Source organism: Sardina pilchardus, chromosome 18 (genome assembly GCF_963854185.1).
Source record: "Sardina pilchardus chromosome 18, fSarPil1.1, whole genome shotgun sequence".
NCBI lineage: Eukaryota > Metazoa > Chordata > Actinopteri > Clupeiformes > Clupeidae > Sardina > Sardina pilchardus.
This window is the reverse complement of record NC_085011.1, coordinates 14,823,474-14,844,065: the sequence shown is the minus strand read 5'-3', so window position 1 is coordinate 14,844,065 and position 20,592 is coordinate 14,823,474. Positions and strand designations below refer to the sequence as shown.

General features: G+C 41.5%; 1 protein-coding gene across 2 annotated transcripts in view; it reads left to right on the top strand.

The window, feature by feature from the left end:
• parga (poly (ADP-ribose) glycohydrolase a) overlaps nt 1-20,592 on the top strand; it is a 40,259-nt gene that overhangs the window by 8,347 nt on the left and 11,320 nt on the right. Inside the window, exons 1-9 of one of the 2 annotated variants that reach the window (XM_062519276.1) lie at nt 1,097-1,115; nt 1,407-1,529; nt 1,675-1,755; nt 3,513-3,587; nt 14,515-14,607; nt 15,143-15,300; nt 19,494-19,573; nt 19,731-19,791; nt 20,241-20,316. In XM_062519276.1, coding sequence (XP_062375260.1) covers nt 1,488-1,529; nt 1,675-1,755; nt 3,513-3,587; nt 14,515-14,607; nt 15,143-15,300; nt 19,494-19,573; nt 19,731-19,791; nt 20,241-20,316 — 666 coding nt within the window. In that variant the 5' untranslated portion in view covers nt 1,097-1,115; nt 1,407-1,487. Of the gene's footprint in view, nt 1-1,096; nt 1,116-1,406; nt 1,530-1,674; nt 1,756-3,512; nt 3,588-14,514; nt 14,608-15,142; nt 15,301-19,493; nt 19,574-19,730; nt 19,792-20,240; nt 20,317-20,592 lie in introns of those variants that run through there. The other variant, XM_062519275.1, reaches the window with a different exon arrangement.

The following is a 20,592-nucleotide window of genomic DNA, read 5'->3' as shown; positions in this document are numbered from 1 at the left end:
TTCCTTTCAGCAGCTCTAAGTTCCTTGCGAACTGAGCGTATACTGTTTGTCAGCCATGGATGGCGAGGTTTAGAACGAGTGGGTCTTGTGGAAAGAGGACATGCTACATTCAGACAAGATGCCAGTGTAGAGCAAAGAGTATCTGTAGCGTCATTAACCTCAAGTGATGAGAATGGACACGGAATAGGTAGAGCAGAAGTTACTAATGTTGCAAAATGTTCACTTGAGAGGCTTCTGAGGTTCCGTCGGCATGACATCGTCGGAGCAGGAACTGTAGGGTTATCAAGGAGACGCACAGAGAATCTAATGAAGTAATGATCTGATACATGTAGAGGATTAACCCAAACGTTGTCTGCAGTACAGTTACGTAGCAGAATCATATCAAGATCCTTACCAGCCTTGTGAGTAGGAGGACTGTGAACACGTGTGATACTAAATGAGGAGAGTAAGGACAGGAAGTCATCTGAAGAGGAATTGTCCAAGTGAATATTAAAATCTCCAAGGATCAACAGAGGGCACGTATCCATTGGAATAGCAGACAGTAGAATGTCCAACTCATTCACAAAGTTGCCAAGCTGTCCAGGAGGCCGATAGATAACCACCAAGTACAATTTGTATGGTTCAGTTATCATGATGGCATGATATTCAAATGAGCAGTGGTTTTGAGTCGGCAGCAACTGAGTAAACCTCCAGTCATCAGAGATCAGAAAGCCTGCCCCGCCTCCTCTACCAGAGGAGCGACAGGTATGCGAAAAAGCATAATTGGTCGACACTGACCATATTTCCACACAGAATTGGCTTATATCTGCTTATGAGCTTCACTGCTTGCTTGAGTAGTTTTAGTTAGCCCAGCATTGTTATTCAATACCCATTTATTAATCTCAGGGGGGAAGTTATGGAATTATACATTGGAATTAAGAGTGGGAACCCTGGAATTCACAAAGGCAGCATGGATTTAACAACCAATGGAAATGTCTGCCCAAAAATTCAAGACCAGGTCGTGGCTGCGTGTATTGCAGGTCCTGTTCTCTGACAAGGTGCGCGGCTGGCAGAGCAGCCAAGCAGCCCAAAGTGTTCCAGTGTCAGACAGCAGTAAGCTGAAGCAGTGTCAATAAGTATGTTAATAATTGTAGTTATGGAACAGTGTTTTTTGTGTTATCTCCCAAGTGGGCGAAATAATCTGCCACAAACCTTGCATAGTTAACCATTACAAAGGCTAAATGCATTGCTGATGTGCTCAGTGTTGTGGGGTTAAAGGTCAGTGATTTGCCAGGGAGCAAATGAGCGATCCCTACAGACTGGTGTAACGTTATTTTAAAAGTAATGAAGCGATTGGTTTTAGTGAGATCTTGCCATCTCGCTAGATTGTCACAGTAATTCATTTGAATTTTATGTTCTTTCAACAGACAGACCTGCTTAGAGAAGGTGACGTCCCTGTCCCATACCCGAGCAAGTTCAGAGATGCTTGGGATGACCTCTCTGTGAAGATGCCCTGTTCAGAGAAGAACCTCTTCCCAGTTGAGACAGAAGTAGGTTGTAGGTTGTAAGTAAGTGAAATTGTTTTGAATGTGTGTAAAAATGTTGGTCATCGGCAACAGCTCTGATGATGGAAGGGTAACCAATGTGTTTTTATGTTATTAAGGTTTCCTTAATAATTCATATGTTTGTTTTTAGGGTGGCAACACGATCCAAAGCAGATGGGACGTGATCTGTGCGGCCTTGGAAAGTGAATGCAAGAGTTCTCTGGACATTAGGGTGAGTGTATGTCATGGGAACTAAACCTCATGTCATTGAGAATGTTTTTCTAAGCTCTTCTCAGCGTTTCTTCGATGTTCAACAATGTAATGAAATTAAGCGGAAAAAGAGGGTCAAAGTTCAAAATGGCATTTTCGAGACCATCGATGTTATCCTTGGTAGTGTTTCCATATATATTTTTTTATTATTATTATGTGTTACAAAACTATCATGAGATAAATAAGCTGTTGATCTCAAGATGAAGATTTCTGCTTTTTTTTTTTTTGTGCACCATCTCAGAAAGGCCAATGTAGTTGGTTATGTAGAAAATCTGTCGTATGGTACTTGTGGGGTGGGGATGAACATATTCATACATATGATGGCTACTACTACATCTTAGCAGAGAAGCTAGGCATAGCAATAGACCTCTTAAGTTTGCCTATAAAAAAACTGCCATCTTTCCCCATATTAGGAGATCTGGTATCTTGCTATTTTTCCTATTGGAAAATAGCTTGGGGATTTTTAAATGATTGCACCTGTTAAACTGCCGCAGGGATGAGGAAGTCTGAAATGCAGAAGTTTGCTCTACACACCGGTGTCCTCTGTTGGCGTCAGGAGGTTTGAAAGATTGGAGGATGCAAGATTAGGTTAGGCTTTGAAAACATGTGAGAGGTGTGAACTTGGGGCTGTGGAATTACCTATGGAGATAAACTGTTCACAAGCTGTGAGATATGACCTCCTGTAAACCAGGACTGACACCAAAAAGTGTTTCAAACCGGGTGAGCAGAGTGTTGTGACAGACCGTGTTGAAGGCAGCTGTGATGTCCAGCATAATAAAATGCTGACATGGTCAGTCTGCGGAAATGAGTAGGTTATTAACAGAATTGACCAGGGCCGTCTCGGTGTTGTGCTTAGCCCTAAAACTGGACTGAAACACTTCCCATAGCTCATGATCAGTCAGGTGTTGTTGGGGCTCTGAGGCTACAGCGCGCTCAAGAAGTTTAGAAATGAATGGCTGGCTGGAGATGGAATGGGACGATTGGACGATGGGACACGTTTTTAAAGTTGTCAGTAGCTGCTTCAGATTTCTTAAGAACAGGAGTGATAACTGCATTTTGGAGAAAGTGTGGGACAGAACCAGTGAGAAGAGATTAATTTATGATGTGAACGAGGAGGGGGTACATAGCGCCGGCAGCCAGGTTTTGACCAGTGGGGTAGGCATGGGGTCCAGGAGGCAGGTAGAGGACCTGGCCTTACACCGCGTTCATACTGTCTACGTCCGTCGACGGATCTCGGAATGCCTGTCTGCCGTATGTATATTTGCATGTACGCTATCTGATTGGCTGACGGATCCGTCGCCGCCTGAAAAGTTGAACATTTCTCAACTTTTTTGATGGAGGCAGCGGAGCTGAAGGAACGGACAGATCCACAATTCCTTTCGAGTCCGCCCCATGCAAAGTCAATGAGATCCATTGACTGACGTACAGTAGACAGTGTAAACGCCCTGTTAGTGGCAAGGTCATGGACAAAGTGCTCATCCACAGGTGTAAAGGCAGAGAAGGACTGAGCTGGCAATGGAAGGGCAGTGTGGGCATCACTCAGTGTAGTAGCAGTGGGGAGTAATTGAAGCTGCATGTACTGTAGATGGTACTGATTTTGATTTGTTTTTGCAGAGATTCAGCCTCATTAATAGCCCCCTTGTAGGCCAATACATGGTATTTACAGTATATGCCTGTGTGTGAACTGTTATTACTGTTAACAATTGTTATCTTATATAGGATGCAATCCTGAGATACAGTGCTGCTCATGCCAAGCGATGGGACTTCACTGCCCTAAATGTACTTTGCACTGATGTAAGTAAAACATTTTTTTCATTTTTACCAGACAATGTTTCATAATTCAGTTACCTTCATCATTTCCCCTAGGAAGGGACATTTTGGACATAATGGATTCAGTTAAGGGTTATCTTTGGCTATGACTCAACAGACCTGTTATCAAAACTGCAGATGGTTAATTTGCATATGATAATATTATCTGAGAAAATTCAATGAAAACAACATGTCAAGTTTGCTCTGAGACTCCATTTCAATCTCAGTGGGACTCACCTGCTTAGATAAAATATAAATTAGATAAAATTAAATGAAAATACATGTAAATGTTATTTATATTCGAATCTGGTTAAAAACTTTACTACATGTATTAAATTAGTAAATCGTATCAAACTTATTTAAAAATGGCATCACTCAAAAAGTGCTCTTGCATTGCCGTGAAGTTTTAGTGAAGTAGATGGTTTTAGGAAAAGTTAAAGAAGACAGTAGAAGGGAGGGGAAAGATCAGAAACAGGAAAATGAATTGGGATCTACCTGGGAAGCTACACTGTAGCTCAACTGCTCCATTTGTCTCCCTGGCACTCCTGGATCTTTGGTCTGATTGGTTGAAGGACTATCCAGGTGTACAGAGCCATTTGAACTACTGTATGCCCATTGATCGTGTCTCTTGTGCAGTAGAAATACGGAAAAGATTGAGCTTGGTCTGGTAATAGTCAGGCTAGGCAATCTGCAGACAATATTGAAATCAAAAAGTCTTTCAAAAAGGAAAAGGTCTTTCAAAGAAGGGAACATTCTGGCAGATTGCATTATCAACTTTGCAGCCCATGTCCAACAAATCTGCGTTTGGGCACAGACTATCTATGAGTGTGGAAAGATGAATTCCCATGTTGACTCATGAAGAAGACAATTATTGAACTTCTTGAATCTTAATAGGATGTATTATCTGTCTGTGAAGAGGGAACAGTCCAGTAAAGGCTTAATAGATCAATTATAAATTGACACTCATATTATGGCTCAATTTTATGATCAACACTCTCAAAACTTTTATGCGATGCACTTTTAATGTCTGTTTGACATCCTGTGTGGAGTTGTGGATCTCTTCTCATTCATTTAGATAGGAGCCTGATCTTGTTGGGCTGATTTAACTGCCCAGACTCATTGCCAAATAAATAAAAAAGCTTATTCCTCTTATGTTTTGCATGTTATAATAGACTCAATTCACAAGTCACACCTCAGAACTCTGGTAAAAGACTGCATGTTGCAGAATGTCATTCTACAGTCTTACTCTGTGTTGTCTCGATTCTATTTTAAACCTGTGGAGGTTATGCTTGCTGGCTTGGAATACGACTAGCCATGTGTTTGAATGCCCTGTAATGAAGTGGTGTTTCACTGACATGGGGGAACATGGCTGGTTTCTGGGTCTGTCATCTAGCTACACGCTCATCGGTGTGAGTCTGCCCCTTCTGGTGCCTTCTACCTGAGGGCTCTGTCTGTGAATGTCGTCCAATTAAGACAGCGGTGGGCAATCAGCATGACATCAGCAGCTGCTCCCATAAGCCCTGAGAGGCCCTGCTGTTTATTGAGCTTGAACACACCCAGCAGATGGACCGCATTCGCAGCCAATGGCAGCTTGTTTCTGTGTGGCCCTGGGGAAGCACTTTAAACACAGTAGTGTATAGTGTTGGTAATGATTTCCAAAATTAAGGTTCATTATAGACTTTTTTTTTTTTTTAATTTTCGTCCTGTGTGTCAACTTCAATGAACCACAATAATTCAAAGATTATGATGGGCAGCACTTGTAAGAATTATATTTTCCTCCACTATATTGGAACCTTTGACGAGTTGAGTAAAAAGCTGTATAAAAAAGAACCTTTTGGTAGTTTATTTGTTTCACACTGAAAACAAGTACTGAACAAGATTGAAGTTTAAATCCATCAGCGGGGCCATCAGTTAGAAAAACAGCATCACAAACACAAACACTAAAGCTGAAATGAGATTTTTGTGGGATGAAAATGGATGGATATCTGTACATGCGCACCGCAGTGACATCTGCGTAAAGCCACTGTGCTATTGAAAGCAAGCAGTGGTAACAGGTGATGATGATGCAGGGCTCGGGATCGTGACGTGAAAACTTCGCGGGCAGCCACGTTGGCAGCGTCACTCCTTAGTTTACTATGCGCCTTGTAAGGATTTACTCCCGCCTGTTAGTGTGCTCCTGTCACTTAGTTTTTGCCTTCTTGGTCGCATGTTGCTGTGTAGTGGGGTGTAACAGCGCAACCCACGATCGCAGGAGAAAAAGAATCGCTAATACTATACATTTTCTGCTTCTTGTCTTCTGCATCTGAATGAATGGATTATTACGTTCAGCGCGCTACCAACATGGCGGCAATATTCCTAGAATGCAACGCGTGTGCCCGAGCCCTATAGTCTATAAATGTTTAATGGAACTAAAGAGACAATTTTTCAGAGTTTTCGGACAATTAAATGTGGTCCCACTCTTGCCTGATATGATTTCAGATGCTCAGTAGTCATAAGACATATTTTTTCTTTTTCGATGCACCATATTTAAGCCTGGACTACAGGTAGGCCATTTAAGCACCAGAATTGAGATATTCACCACCTTCCCTGAAGCAGATGTCTGCATGACTCCAAAACTAATGGTGCCATTCCAGATGTGCAAGTGTCATAAGCACTAATGCACCTCAAAATCTTGATTGGTTTGTCCACAGGCAGGTGTTCCGCTTCGGCATCTTAAAATGAGCTCGGGGCCCAGAGAAGAGGTTTATCCTTGATTTGGCCCGCATTTATGGAGCGTCAAACTGTGACCCGAGTAGGGAAGTAAAAGTACATGTATTCATACCAAACCGTCTAGGTACAGGATGTGTACCAAATATACCAAAGGCAGTCAGTAATCAACAGTAGGCTTTTTGTTTATCGACCATCTTTCAAATTCCGAGTTCCCACACACACAGCATATTATGCGGCAGACCATATGTCAGTTTTAGTGAATTAACTTCAAAAACATTTGACACCTTTTCAAAATATTATTCCGGTCGCACATCATCATTGTGAATTTTCGGTTAGCAGTACCTACAGACTTACTGTACAGAAAATGAACCAAACAATGGCTTTAAAATCCAGGTACTACGCACTGAACCCTGATTTTTGTGTACCGTTACGATGGTTATATGTTTTTGTGAAGCCCATGCATTGATTTTTGTTTTGGGGTCATTCAGTGTGAAGTGAGACTCCATTAGATCTCTGTATTACAGTTTGTCAGCCTTCACTTCTGAGATAGCGTACAGTAGCACGCCCCTTTATAGTCACTCGTATCCCCTGACTTGAGCACCGCTTTAGATGCTGTTGTGTGCGTATTCACTACTGTCCGGATTAAAGTATCCACCCTGAATGTTTTTAATGTAATGCCACCTGATGCCTAAAGATCATTGCTATCCAGTATTGTTTTTCTGAGATTTCTCTGGATATTTGCACTATTTGCAGATTCATCACAGAGTAAAAATACTTCCCCAAGTACTTCTGAGAGACTCGGCTTCTCTGGGATGTTTTTTTTTTTTTTAAATACTCAACCATGTTGCCAGTTAATATAATTAGTTGTGTAACGTTCCTCCAGGTGTTCTTTTTTAACATTACACAACTTCCAGCCTTTCATTACCTATTCCCAATGTTTTCTTTTTAACTGTTGCTGGCATAATTCAAAATGAGCTTATTTCATAAAATAATAAAATGTCCCAGTATCAAGATTTGATATGTTGTGTATGCTCCAGTTTAGAATAAATATAGGTTTATGTGATTTGCACATCATGTCATATTGTGCACAGCATCACAACTGTTTTGGTGTTGGGATAGCAGAGCCCTATTTCTTAGTAAACATGCTACTCTTCTATTCTAATAGCAGCACCAGATTGCAAAGCTGGCAAACCTACTGATGCTAATTGTCCTCCCCACCAGAGAGACCAAGCAGAGCTGCAGACCAGTGTAGTTTTCAAAGCAGTTGTAATTGGCTTTTGGTGTAATTGGCTTAAGGTCTGATGTTAATAAAGGTGTATTTTGATGACACTTCCTCTACTGTCAGTGTCACCTATTTGTCAGACATATGTGTATGCTCTAGCCTGCTAACTTGAGTTCCCTTTCTTTACATTTCTGATTCATAGCACTGAATAGGATTACATTTCTGATTGACCGCTAATGGATCAATAGCTGTCGGTGCTGTTTTACAGCGTTTTTTTAGCTTGATCCAATTTAATTAAGACAAGCTATTAAATCTATATGGAAGTTAATCAAAGCCATTAGCTAAGTACTACTGCCTCCAGTAAGACCGAAATGATACATGGGCAGGCTACAGTCCCTTTTAGTGCTTCAGCAGTTTTCTTATTTTTTCTCTTTTTATTGCACTACCCGTTGTAAGTATGATTCACAAGTCGTGTTTTAAGATACCCTAGAAGTGAATGTCTTGAACAGATAGCTTGATAGTGGTACAATCTGAAGAAAGAAGAGAAGATATGCATGATGTGTTGTGTATGCTCCATTGAAGCATGATTGACAAAGGACAGGACAAAACTGTAACTCCGTCCAAACTCTATGAATGGACTGAACACCAGAGACAGATAAAGCCAGGGGTGAAGGTGTGCTTCATGGTGAATAGCAAGTGGTGTGATCCCAGAAACATCACCATCCTGTTGCGCTCCTGCTCACTTCACCTGGAGCGTCTCACGATCTTGCCGTCCATTCTACCTTCCTTTGGAGTTCATGGCCGTCATTGCCACAACAGACTAACTCTGCATTCTACCACAGGCGGATACAGTTACAGCCCTGTCTAAACTCCATGATGCGCTTAATGTCTCCATAAACATGATACAGCCATAATTGTGGCTGGGGACTTTAACAAAGCCACAACATTAGACAGAGAACGCCAAACTTTTTGTATAAAGCGGTGCTCAAGTCAGGGGATACGAGTGACTATAAAGTGGCGTGCTACACTATCTCAGAAGTGAAGGCTGACAAACTGTAATACGTAAGGGATAATCAACGATGCGCCGTGCGTTTCTAGGAAAATAATGCACGTTCGAAGTGGTAATAAGGACCCGACGCCGCAGGCGGAGGGGACTTTGCACTTCGATAAGGCACAGGGCGCGGTTGCTGTTGCTGTTACTGTTGCTGTTAAAACGTTGCTGTTTTAACCGTTACATTCACATTGGCGAATTAATATTCAAGTGTAATAAGCCCAAAAGAAGGGAACTACTTCACAGCCGTGCGGTATATCGAAAAATAATGCACGTTCCAAATAGCGCATCACAATAGGAAATTTGACCAAGCAGTGGTATAAAGAGATCTAATGGAGTCTCACTTCACACTGAATGACCCCCTGACACTAATGGCAAAGACTAAGAACTATCAGTGACTTCGGCAGCAAATCCATCACTTCTAGTAGGCCTCCCACTGTCTCTTCTCTGATGAGTTGAACTTCTTTTATGTGTGTTTCGAGGAGTTTCGCACAACACCACCAACAACAGCTGTGTTGAGGAGCATGTCAGTCAGAGATGAGAATGTGATCTCCGTGTCGAAGGACAAGGGTTGGAAAGCTTTGAAACGAGTTAATGTTAGGAAGGCTGATTGCATCTCTGGTGGCCTGTTGAGATCCTCTGCTGATCAGCTGTCTGGCATGTTTACATCCTTCTTCAATGACTCTTTAGCTCAATCAGTGGTCCCAACCTGTTTTAGACAATCAGTTATAGTCCCTCTGTGGAAAAATAACAAGCCTTCATGCCTGAACGATTATTGACTTATAGCCCTCACATCACTAGTGAAGAAGGTGTTTGAGAGACATATTATAAACATCATCTGCTCCTCCATCCCCAACACTATTGACCCACTGCAATTTGCTTATCGATCTAATAGATCTGCTGAGGATGCCATCTCTCATGTCCTTCATACCACCCTTAGGCATATTGATGGTGGAAAAGGGAATTATGTGAGGCTGCGGTTTATTGATAATAGTTCTGCGTTCAGCACATTTGTTCCTCACATGCAGGACTCTTAAGCTCAAAGACCTTGGACTAAAGTACCTCCTTCTGTGACTGGGTTTTGAACTTTCTTTTTTTTTTTTTAAGTATATTTGTTGGCCTTTTTGGCTTTATTATGATAGGACAGTGAAGATGTAGACAGGAAGCAAGTGGGAGAGAGAGATGGGGTGGGATCGGGACATGACCGCAGGTCAGAATCGAACCTGCGTCCCCGTGGGTACTCGGACCTGTATATGGTATGAGCACTGTAGCCTGTTGCACCACAGCGCCCCCCGGTTTCTAACTTTCTTAAGGCCGGCGCCCACCAGACACGTACACGGCACGCTGCGACAAGAAAACAATTAGAACTCCATTGTTACTATTAACGGAGCAAAGCCCGCTGGAAACGTCTGCCACGCAGCAGCCGCAAAGGGATAGAAAACCGTTCTAAAATCCTGCGCGTCAAACCCACACCGCTGAACGGCTTGTCCGGTGGGCGCCGGGCTTTACTGGTAGAGCCCAGGTAGTGAGAAAGGGCCAGTTCACCTCTAATTCCATTGTTCTGAATACAGGAGCTGTCATCTCACAGCTCCACTTCCATCGTTAAGTTTGCTGATACAGTAGTCCTGGGTCTCCAACAATGATGAGACTGCCTTCTTGAAGGAGGCGAAGAAGCTGATTGCCTGGTGTCAGCTGTGAATGTCAGCAGAACCAAGGAGCTAATTGTGGACTTCAGAAGGAGGCAGCAGCAGACACACTCCTCTCTTGATTGATGGAATACAGATAGAGAGAGTTAGTGGTTTTAAATATTTGTGAGACCATATCTCTGAGGACCTGAGCTGGGCTGCTCACATCCAAGCTCAGGTTAAAAAGGCCAGACAACGGATGTACTGTACCACTTAAGACAACTGGGAATTCAGGTTCCCTGGGGCCACAGAGAGCATATTGACCTACAGTAGTGTAGTGCTCAGTTGAGCACACCTCTAGGGCTCCTCTCCCCTCCCTGCATGATATACTGTATACAGCACATCAGCTGAGGTGCGTTCAAATTCGCAGACATAGGCGAACGTTCGAGGTGAACATGTTTTCTTTGAACTGTTCAATTTGAACGATTTGGTGTTAACCTTCCATTCTAACAGTAATTGCATTGTTGCGTTCGTCAAACTCACGTCCAGTTCCACTGTATGTTCGCGGCGCACCACCTGTTAGCGATTGTTAGCAAACGTTCGCCAAAAACTCAAGGCTAACGGAATACTGTGTGCGAATGTTCGCAAACGTTCGCCTATGTTCGCCTAAGTTCGGTGAACTTGAACGCACCTCTGGTTTAAGAGCAGAGCCACTAACAGGCCTGATAGAGTTCAGCCGTGGTGCCTGAATTGAGGCTTGAGCTCGGCCATGCACAATGTCAAGAAAAACTATTCTCTATTGTCTTTGAATGTAATTGATCATTTCAGGCACAGATAATTTCCTTTCCATCAGCCCTGCACTAAATTCAGAGAGGACTGCCTGTTCAGTTGAATTCAGGCAAGTGCTTCTGCTGCAGTTTGATGGCCAAAACTGAGAGACTATGAAAAAGCCATTTCCCTCTGGCCATTAGACTCCTCAGCATGGACATTTCTACTCTCTAATGAATACTGTACATTGGATGCTATCCCAGTTTAATAACATTATTGGGTTACATTTGAAGGTATCTACATAAGAGTGACTTGACACTGTCATGAAAATGTCTCAAACATTATAAACAAGTCATAAACATTTATGATGTGAAACTCCTGTCATTAAATGTCATGAAATGTCGTTTGTCATGACATGTTCGGGTTCAAGGAATTTGGTAGAATTTCAGCACTTGCTGAATAACTTTAATCTAATGGAATCACACTGTGGTAATAGGCAGTGTGACAATATGGAGCTTCTTCAGGTTAATACATTGTACTATTGTGAGTTGTCTCTGGTGGTTATCACACCTAAATACTCTGCAAAGAGTAATGCTTGTGTATCTTAGTTATGTCTGTTTCAGTCATACTTTAAGTGGATAGTCGAAGTTAAGATGTTCCACCTATGGCCAACAGAGGGCACTGTAATCTCGTGTTTCGAAATACTAGCTGAAACAATCTTGCAAGGGGTTGTTGGGGAGCATGTATGGAAATCCATTTCATTTAAAAAAAAAAAAAAAAAAAGGCATTCGTCTTTATCAACAGATTTCCTATGGCCAATTGATTAAAAAAATAATAGTTTCGGAGATGTATGGACGGTACATTACTAACCTTATGACTTCTATCATATTGTGTAGGAATTATGATAACCACTGTATACACGTGTCAATGTCTGACTCCTTTTATGGCGAAAGGCTTCATCTAATTGCATTTATTGCCATTTTCCTGCAATGCTTGAATAACTGCGAAAGGCTTGGGGTGCACTGCTTGACAGCAGAGGTATGACGGCTGTGAGAAATGAAAGTCAAATGTGGATGTGTCTCGATAGGAGTCATCGTGCTGCTGAGCATTAAATGAAGAAGTCAGATACACTGAGACCTGATGAATGTCAAAGTGCTGTACACTCTAGTATAAGAGCACATCTCCCTCTCTTGTACTCTGACTGAACATTGCAGTGTCTTCTGTAAAACAAGTGTATGATAAGTGTATGTTGAATGTATGTTAAGTGTACGTAAAGCGTGTGTATGTTATGTGCGGTATAGGAGAACACAAATTGTTGAAGATTACGAAGGCCCAGAGGAATCCCTTCCAGACACGGCCTGATTTCTGTTGATAGGGGGTTAAACTGCAGGTTATGCATTAGGCAGTTGGCCTTTTGTAGTGCCCAGAAAGTGGTCTTATTTAAGAATGGGGAATCCTGAGCTGTTTTTTTGACAGTACTTCTCCCTCCTGATTATTTTGTCAGGCGGTAAAGACAGACACTGAGAGGCCACAGGGCCAGTGTGCATGGAGTGTGTATGGAGTGTCGGTGTAATCTGTGAGAAAAACTGTCAAGACATGCTGTGATTTAGCAAGCCCCAGCTCCTGCTACCTCAGCTCTCCTCCCAAACCAGCCTGTCAGTCCACTCCATTTATTACCCCCAGAAGAGCACTTTATGATGTCAGCGGGGTCATTTCTTATGACAGCATTTAGTCAGGCCTCCTTTGCGCCCTTATAAATGCTCCTTGACTAAATTGCCAGCCAAGGCTTCCTGTTCAGATGTACTGTACACTACCCTGGTGCCTCTTGCCTAGATTGGCCATTTGCATCCGTTCCAGGAATCCCATTTAATCTGGCGAGCGCACTCGCGAACCTTGATGAAAAGGCAGGGGTGACTGATCACTGTGGCGTTTAGAGCCCATATGTTTCTAAATAAGAGTGTTGTAAATCTCGAACTGTGTTTGGTGGTAATGCCCCGGTGTTTCACGAAATCTCAAGAGTTGCTGAGAAGGCAAGCAAGTTTTGGGTTCCCCTGAATGAATTGATGTGGGGCACGGTTTGCATTGCATAAAATGTGACTTACTGTATACTGCGTGTAGGGTGACCGCAAACAATTGTTTAAATTGCCAATGAATCTGTAGGTTTGTCCACACCTCAAATATATTTACTTTGCCAACTGTTGTAAAAGGTCAAATTCAGTCCAAATTTGCCAGTATGATTAAAAATAGTATATGTTCAATTTTGTTTCTTTTTTGTGTGTGTTTGTAGATAGCTGGAGTGAATGACAAATGTGTTTATTGGTCCTTCCTCCATCCATCTAAGACCATATACTGTACTTTCAAATTGAATTAGAAGATGATCCCAAACCTAGTTAGCTGATAATAGCATCCCATGCTATTGGTTACATAATGTTGATCTAAGGAGTTTTTCTCTTTTCACCCAATAACAAATAATTGACAATATATTGATTAGTTGAGTAATTGTTACAGCTCTAGAGTCATCGGAGGACAGACTTTTTCTTTATTTTTTAAAGTACACTGTTGTTGTTTTGGTGCTATGCCTTGCAGGGTGTGTTTTATTGCAGTTGTAACCGTTATTCTCACCTAACCTCTAGTTCTGAGGGGTTTACCTTTATTTCTCATATGAAAACTTATATGGAGCTAATATTACTCTCTCTTTTTCCTTTGGGGGTTTAACTCATAGACTCAGTGGAGGGCTATTTTTAATTAAAGTTCCAGAGGTCATCTCTGTATTGTTGTCCTGTAGAAATACAAACACTATGAACTATAATTTAACCGCAAGGTAGACAGCGCTAACATGCCTGCACCACCACTGGCAGTTTTAAGTGTAGTTTAAAAACGTTTATTTTTTTATCGCTTTTACTTTGGGGCCAGGGGGACTCCAGGGTCTATTTAAATAATATAATTATTTTAGTGGCATTTGTTTCCTCAACTTCATTCATATTTTATCTGGCTTTATCAATGTGTATTGTTATGATGATAATATTTGTTTTCCTTTTACTGATGATTATTTCTCATGGACTGACTTTATTTCTTGTGGAGCCTGTAAGTGTAAGTTGTATATCATTTGTTTAATTTTAAAGCAGTTTGGCTCAACCTCTGTCTTTTAAAGAGACCCTATGCAAATGTTTCATAGTCATAAAATCGCTTAGAAATTGTTGTTTTGCTTGACTGACCAGTTTCATCGAAAACAGTAATATTTCCTCCCGCCCCCAGTGTACCTATCCGCTATTGCAACCTTGCAGTTTCTGCAGGAGGCGATCGCTCCTTGTTTACATCTTGAAGTCTGAGACGCATAAGGAACAAGAAGAACCTCGCTTGCAATTTATAAATATATATATAGCCTATATATGTATAAATATACACGCTAAAACGAGCGAAAACGAAAAGCAAAACCGAAACCGGTGATGAAATCGCCGATCCTGCATAGTTTCTCTTTAAATGTGCTACTGTAGATGAATACAGTCACCTTGACCTTGGCCTGTTTACTTTTTGCAGGCTCTGGAGCACAATGAGGTCCAACGGCTGTTTGAGGTTCTTCTCCCCAGCATGGTTCAGCTCGCGCTCAATGCCACTCTCATTTGCACACAGGTAAAAACACAGGACCTATCAGGAGTCATTAATCAGTATGTTTACATGACATTAAAAAAAAACTATGTTCCAACTGAACCAGGTTTTTAAAATCCATATAAACAAGTAAGTCCGACTCAAATCTGACAAAATCGAACCGGACTACTTGCGGTACATCTAGTTTAACATCTTGCAGTGAAAAAATGGTCTTTGTCAGATGTACAGGCTTCATATGACTTCAGTTTTTCATTGCATCTTATTTTGAGTGCTTATCCTGAGTGCTTTGCCTTTACATAGCAGTCACCAGGGTCTTATCTTGTATTTATGTTCCTGTTATTAATGTCTTCATTGATTAGCAATTCCGTCTGCCATCAAGGGGCTCTTTAGGTCCAATCACCACAGATGGATGATCCTCTGTGCTGATGCCGAATCCAGCAGAGCACCTTAATTACTGCGGGCCATTTGCGTAATGTCATTCTGCCCTCCTCTTAATGTTAAATGGTTAAACTAATTCTCTCGGCCTTGTGCTGCTGGCCTCACCTCTCCCCCTGTGCAGCCGATCCCCCTGCTGAAGCAGAGGATGAATCACTCCATCACGTTGTCCCAGGAGCAGATCGCCTGCCTGCTGGCCAATGCCTTCTTCTGTACCTTTCCTCGACGCAACGCCAGAAAGCCAGAATACGTCAAAGACTATCCAGAGATCAATTTCCACAGGTATAGTTGCTCATTCCAAAGCACAAGTTCTTGTGGGTGCATTAGTTGAGTCAAAAACATGTTATTTATCCATTCATTGTAAAGCTGTGATTGTATTGAACAAATCTGTCTAGAATCCATGGGCCAAATGGTTGAAACTGTTTAAACTTTGTTTTCCCCTGTACGTTTTCAATATTGTATGTGTCCAAATAGAAAAACAAAATCAAGTGAAAACATATTTTTCTTGAATATCCTAAACTGAAAGTTAGTATCACAACTAAACAGCATTAAGCAATAAGATGAATCTTAAAATCTTTTTGCTATATGGGAGCTAACTGAAGCTAACTTACAGTGCAGTCTTCATTTCAGGCTTCTGTATTGCTACGAAAGTGATATGGGCAAAGATGGCAGCTTTTTTGTAGTCGAACTTCAGACGTCTGTTTCTGGTGTACTTCTCCTACTGTGTATTACGGGAGATTCCACATAGCACATTATCCTCTTGAGCAGACTCAAGTGTAATTTGCAGCGCATCCATGTAAGCAACTGCATAAGACAACCTTCAAATAAACCCCCACAGATGTAAAAAAATATTCCCCCTTGTTTAGTATCAGGTGACTAACTTCTAGACACCTCTTGGATATTATCTCTTTGTTGATTGAAGTTTCATTAGTCACAGCTGGTCATCATGCAGTCTGCCAAGTTAGTTTGCCTAAGACAGGGGTCTCAACTCCTGGGCCACGGGCCACTTCCGGCCCAGGCCTGGCTCCGCCGAAATCAAGCCCGCGACTTGATGTCAAAAGCCCAAATTCGCTGCATAAAGTTTTCAGAAAGTAGCCTAGTCCTATATATCGTGTCAGTAATCCTGGACCTGGCCTGTAGACCCGTTCGCAATTTGGTGTTGGGGGAATTTCTCATTTGAACTGAGTTAGTGGGTCCCGCGACATGAAAAATCACAGAGGTGCTCGTCCGCCACAGCGCCACGAATTACGTAATGGTCAAATCAAATATGGCCATTATCGGCTATGATGAGAATCCAACTTTTTTGTTTCTGAATGTATATGCACATGTAATACAGCAATTTAGACTTATTATGGTATGTGGAATTCATTGTTGATATTGTTATGACCATATTGGGTGTGATGAAGTCTTGGGTCTATAATTCACCTATTCTGATTCTGAAGGAGAATGTACCCTAAAGGGAGCCTAAAGTTTGCCAGGTTTAAATAAGTTATGAGAGGTTACTTGGTGTGAAATACACACACATATATCTGTTCTTTTTGCTTTTCTGTTAGCTTTATAATTTGTTTTACTCTTTATTTTATCATTAGCTAGCACAGGTGTCTAAAAAGAGGAAAATACTTGCACTTTCTCTTTGCAGTTCATTTGAGTTTGAGACCCCTGGTCTAAGAAATATACACCCTTGGTAAATATGACTCGATGTTATTGGGGAACTTTACCCTAGTTAACTTCAATTGTTTTTTGGAGATTATCAATCAGTTATCAGTATTAGCAGGTGCACAGTGTCTTCCTGACCATCACTGTTATTTCTGTGTTTTTGCGAATGTAAATTTACCCTAAATTTGTCATCTTGCTCGTTGGTGGTTCTCTGTGGGGCTGTTTGTTTTTGGCTAACTTTGATGAATATCCCCGTGTCGTACGATCGTGTGGGATGCAGTACGTTGGAGAGGACAAGTAGGCGTCTGTCTGATTACCCACTACTGTTAACCTCTCCCAAAACTGGTCATTTGGCACACTGAAAACGATGGCTATCAAACTTAATTAAAATAGATGAGTGTTTGTGCTGTACCAGGCTGTGATAAAGTGCAGAGTTATCCATCTCATGTGTGTGTGTCTCCTCATCCATCAACCGCTGACCGCTTTGGGCTCCACCCTGCTGCATGAGAATGCGGCGCTGATTTATTTACAGGGCTGTTATTCTGTCTGTTATTAGATTTGAGGATGCACTGCTGGGATATTTTCTCTATTACGGCTACATGGCATTTTGTAAATGATTAGGTCCTGTCAGTCATATTGGCAGATGGGTGTGACAATCCCATTTTCTTGTCCATTTTACCCCCCTCGACCCCCACTAAACTAATAAGATGTGACCAGTTCTGACTCAAGTGGTATCACACTGGGTGGGAGTGCATGGAAAATTTTATCTCGAACAGAATTTCTGCCCAGATGATGATGTAACTAATTAAATTTATCAATTTGACAGACAAAAATTAGTACAATGATGTTGGCTAACAACACACACACATGAACTCCTGACTATGGAAAAGCTGTATGATATTGTCCAGGGCTGTTTCTTGAGTCTGTTTGTCATCCTTGAAGTATAGTTAGGCACCAAAATAGCCACTAAATTCGAAATGACTAATTGTTGAATGAACACAATTGTATTTAGTTCTCCATTGCAAAGTTTCAGAATGGCAATGTTTTCTTCCAAATATATCATGTTCTTATCAAGAAGAACACACAGTGCATAGCATTTACTATTCACATTTCAAACATTCTCTGTAGAGCTTCAGATCACCCCCCACTTTCTTTTTCACCACTGTCAGCTGAAGATTGGATGATCTCTGTCCATCATACCTTAGTTTGTGGTGGCTCTAAATTGCTGTTAAGATTAGGAGTTGATGGATATTTCCATCAACTCCTAATTATGCAAATATTTTTGCAGTTAAGATTTGCACTTCTCCCCACTTGGCATGTGCTTTAACACCATGGGCTAAATTCAAATACTTTTTTTGTCCACCAAAACCATGACCAGCAGTTATGTTTGGCTTTTCTGGTTTTGTTTTTCACGCTACAGTATTCGATTTTAGTTTGGGCTGGAATGGAGTAAGTGGCTTTTTCGATGCATCTCTTACAGTGATGTGGCCAGTCTGATGCTGCAGTTTTGTCCTGTTTTTCCCCCCATCAGGACCAGGCAAAGCCCTTAGCCTGCAGCCAGTCTGCACTAAGGAGTTTTAAGCGCAGGAGCAGAAAGACAGGACAGCTAATCCAAGTAGGCGATGGATCGTTATGCCGCAGCCCTCTCTAATTGAGCGACTGTCCATCAGTTTGTAAATTGTCCGCTGTCTGATTGTTGCAAGAGGGAGCTTGATAAGTGGATTGCTGTTTTGGCAGAACTGTCAGGGGCTGGCCTTCAATGAAAGGGAAATAGGCAGGCATCCGCAGAGCTGTTTGCCTAACACTGAGAATTTGAATGGATCAGGAAGTTTTGTAATAATTCCTTTATGATATGTGAAGGTAATAGTTCAGGGAAAAAAAAAAAATCATCTTACAAAATGTAAGGGCTTTTGTATAAATTAGTTAATTTACCTATAATGCTCACAGTTCTAATTCTGTTGCATATTTTATATATATATATATATATTATATATCATTATTTACTTTCTATTAAAGAGGAATCATTTGTTTCCAACTTTAAAAGCTTGCTCTCATCCTAACAACCATTTTCATGTCAAAAACAGGTTGCCCTCTGGGCCTGCATTACACAAAATTGGCTCTATACTGACTAAGAGGGAGAGGTGAAAAAACTACAGGCTGGAATAGAGCGTAAATAAATGAGCTCTTTCTTTTTCGCTGAAGGGCTTTTAATGCATCAGCTTTGCTTTAGTTATTTCATTTGTTCACTGCCTCCCGACCACCACCACCACCATCCTTTTAAGGGCATGGCTGGAGCATGGGGTGCAGTGGATGAATGCAGGGGTGTGAGAGAGTCTGTGTTACTCAAATAGAAAGACCCCTTGTGAGGAGAGGAGCCTCTGTGTTGGGATGTGTTATTATGAAGCCTTTTGATCGAGGACCTTCAGACCATTAGTGTACTTTGAAACCGAAGGAAAGATGCATTGCCCACCCCCCCACCACCCCCCACCCCTGGCTTCCTCTCAGTGCAATGTAGCACAGTGGTAGCCTGGGGCACTGTCATTGTATCTCTGACTGAGGCCTCTACCAGTGTAGTAGGGAGAAGGGAGCACACAGGGCTCAAGCTAGGCTTAAGTCATGTATGATAGTGCAAAGATTTGTCACTGCCACCAGTCTGTGACTAATCAGTAAACAGTTAAACACCCCCAGGTTTTTACAAATGCCTTAGAATCTCGTCATGTAATAATGATCATATATTTACTTCTATTTAAATTCAGATGTTTAATATTTTCAAAACTCATAGAAATTATATTATTTACTTTCTATTTCATTTCTTGAAGGTTGTTTGAGGGTTCTTCTCCAAAGAAGGTTGAAAAACTGAAAACTTTGCTGTGTTATTTCCTGAGAGTCACCGAATCCAGTAAGTTGACAAGCGTGCGGTCTCAAAACATGTCGTATTCTAGTCAGTGGATTCATGTGCTGCTGTGCCAGAAGAGGCTCAGTTGTGGCCCAGTTGTGGCCCAGTTGTGGCCCAGTTGTGGCCCTCTTGGTGATCTTTTGTTTTCTCTCCCCGTCAGGACCTACGGGCCTTGTGACGTTCACCAGACAAAGCCTTACCAATTTTCCTAAATGGGAAAGGTGAGTAACTAAAGCCCAGTGCCACAACAGACCGGTTTTAGGGGTGACTTTGTGATTAATGGGACAGATTTAAATCTATGACTGTTTTTATATTGAGCTTTGGCCTCCGGTCGCCAGTATTTTTCATTAGAAAAATTCTCTCTGTGATTGCATTTGGCGGATTTGTGGGGATATTCCTTCAAAATGCCATTTCTTTGACTAATGGAGCTTGGCACCCTGTAGGTAACCTAGCCCATTGTTTTTAAAAGGCTCACAGCCTGACAGGAGAAGCATTTTCTGATTAACTTCACTGACATTTTTATTATAATATAATCCCGCCAGAAGTTACATTTAAAGTGATTAGAGAACTCCATCTAAATTGCAGTAGTAACTTAAGGTCATGGTAACTATGAAGTAAAGAAACAACCTGTTCTAGACTCTGAATTGACATGTCCTTTTGACTGTTTAAGCTCCCGCACTCTACTTTCACGATTGCACATTACTTGTGAGGGAACTATTGAAGATCAAGGATATGGCATGCTTCAGGTAAGTTTGTATGTTGAATGGCCACAAATGTTGAATGGAATCAAATATAAAATATGCTCTGCCCCCAACCTATCAAATGTGGTGTTGCATGACTTTAAGTCGTTTCCATAGTGTGTACATGATCTTCTTGAAAATGATTGGACATTATTATTTAACAAGCTTCGGTTGTCGCAAGAGTGCCATTGTTAATGTCAGTATAACGGATAACTAATGAACACATGGTGTATAGTAGGCATTATATCACTGTCAGAATGTCAATTTAGTGAATCTTTTGGT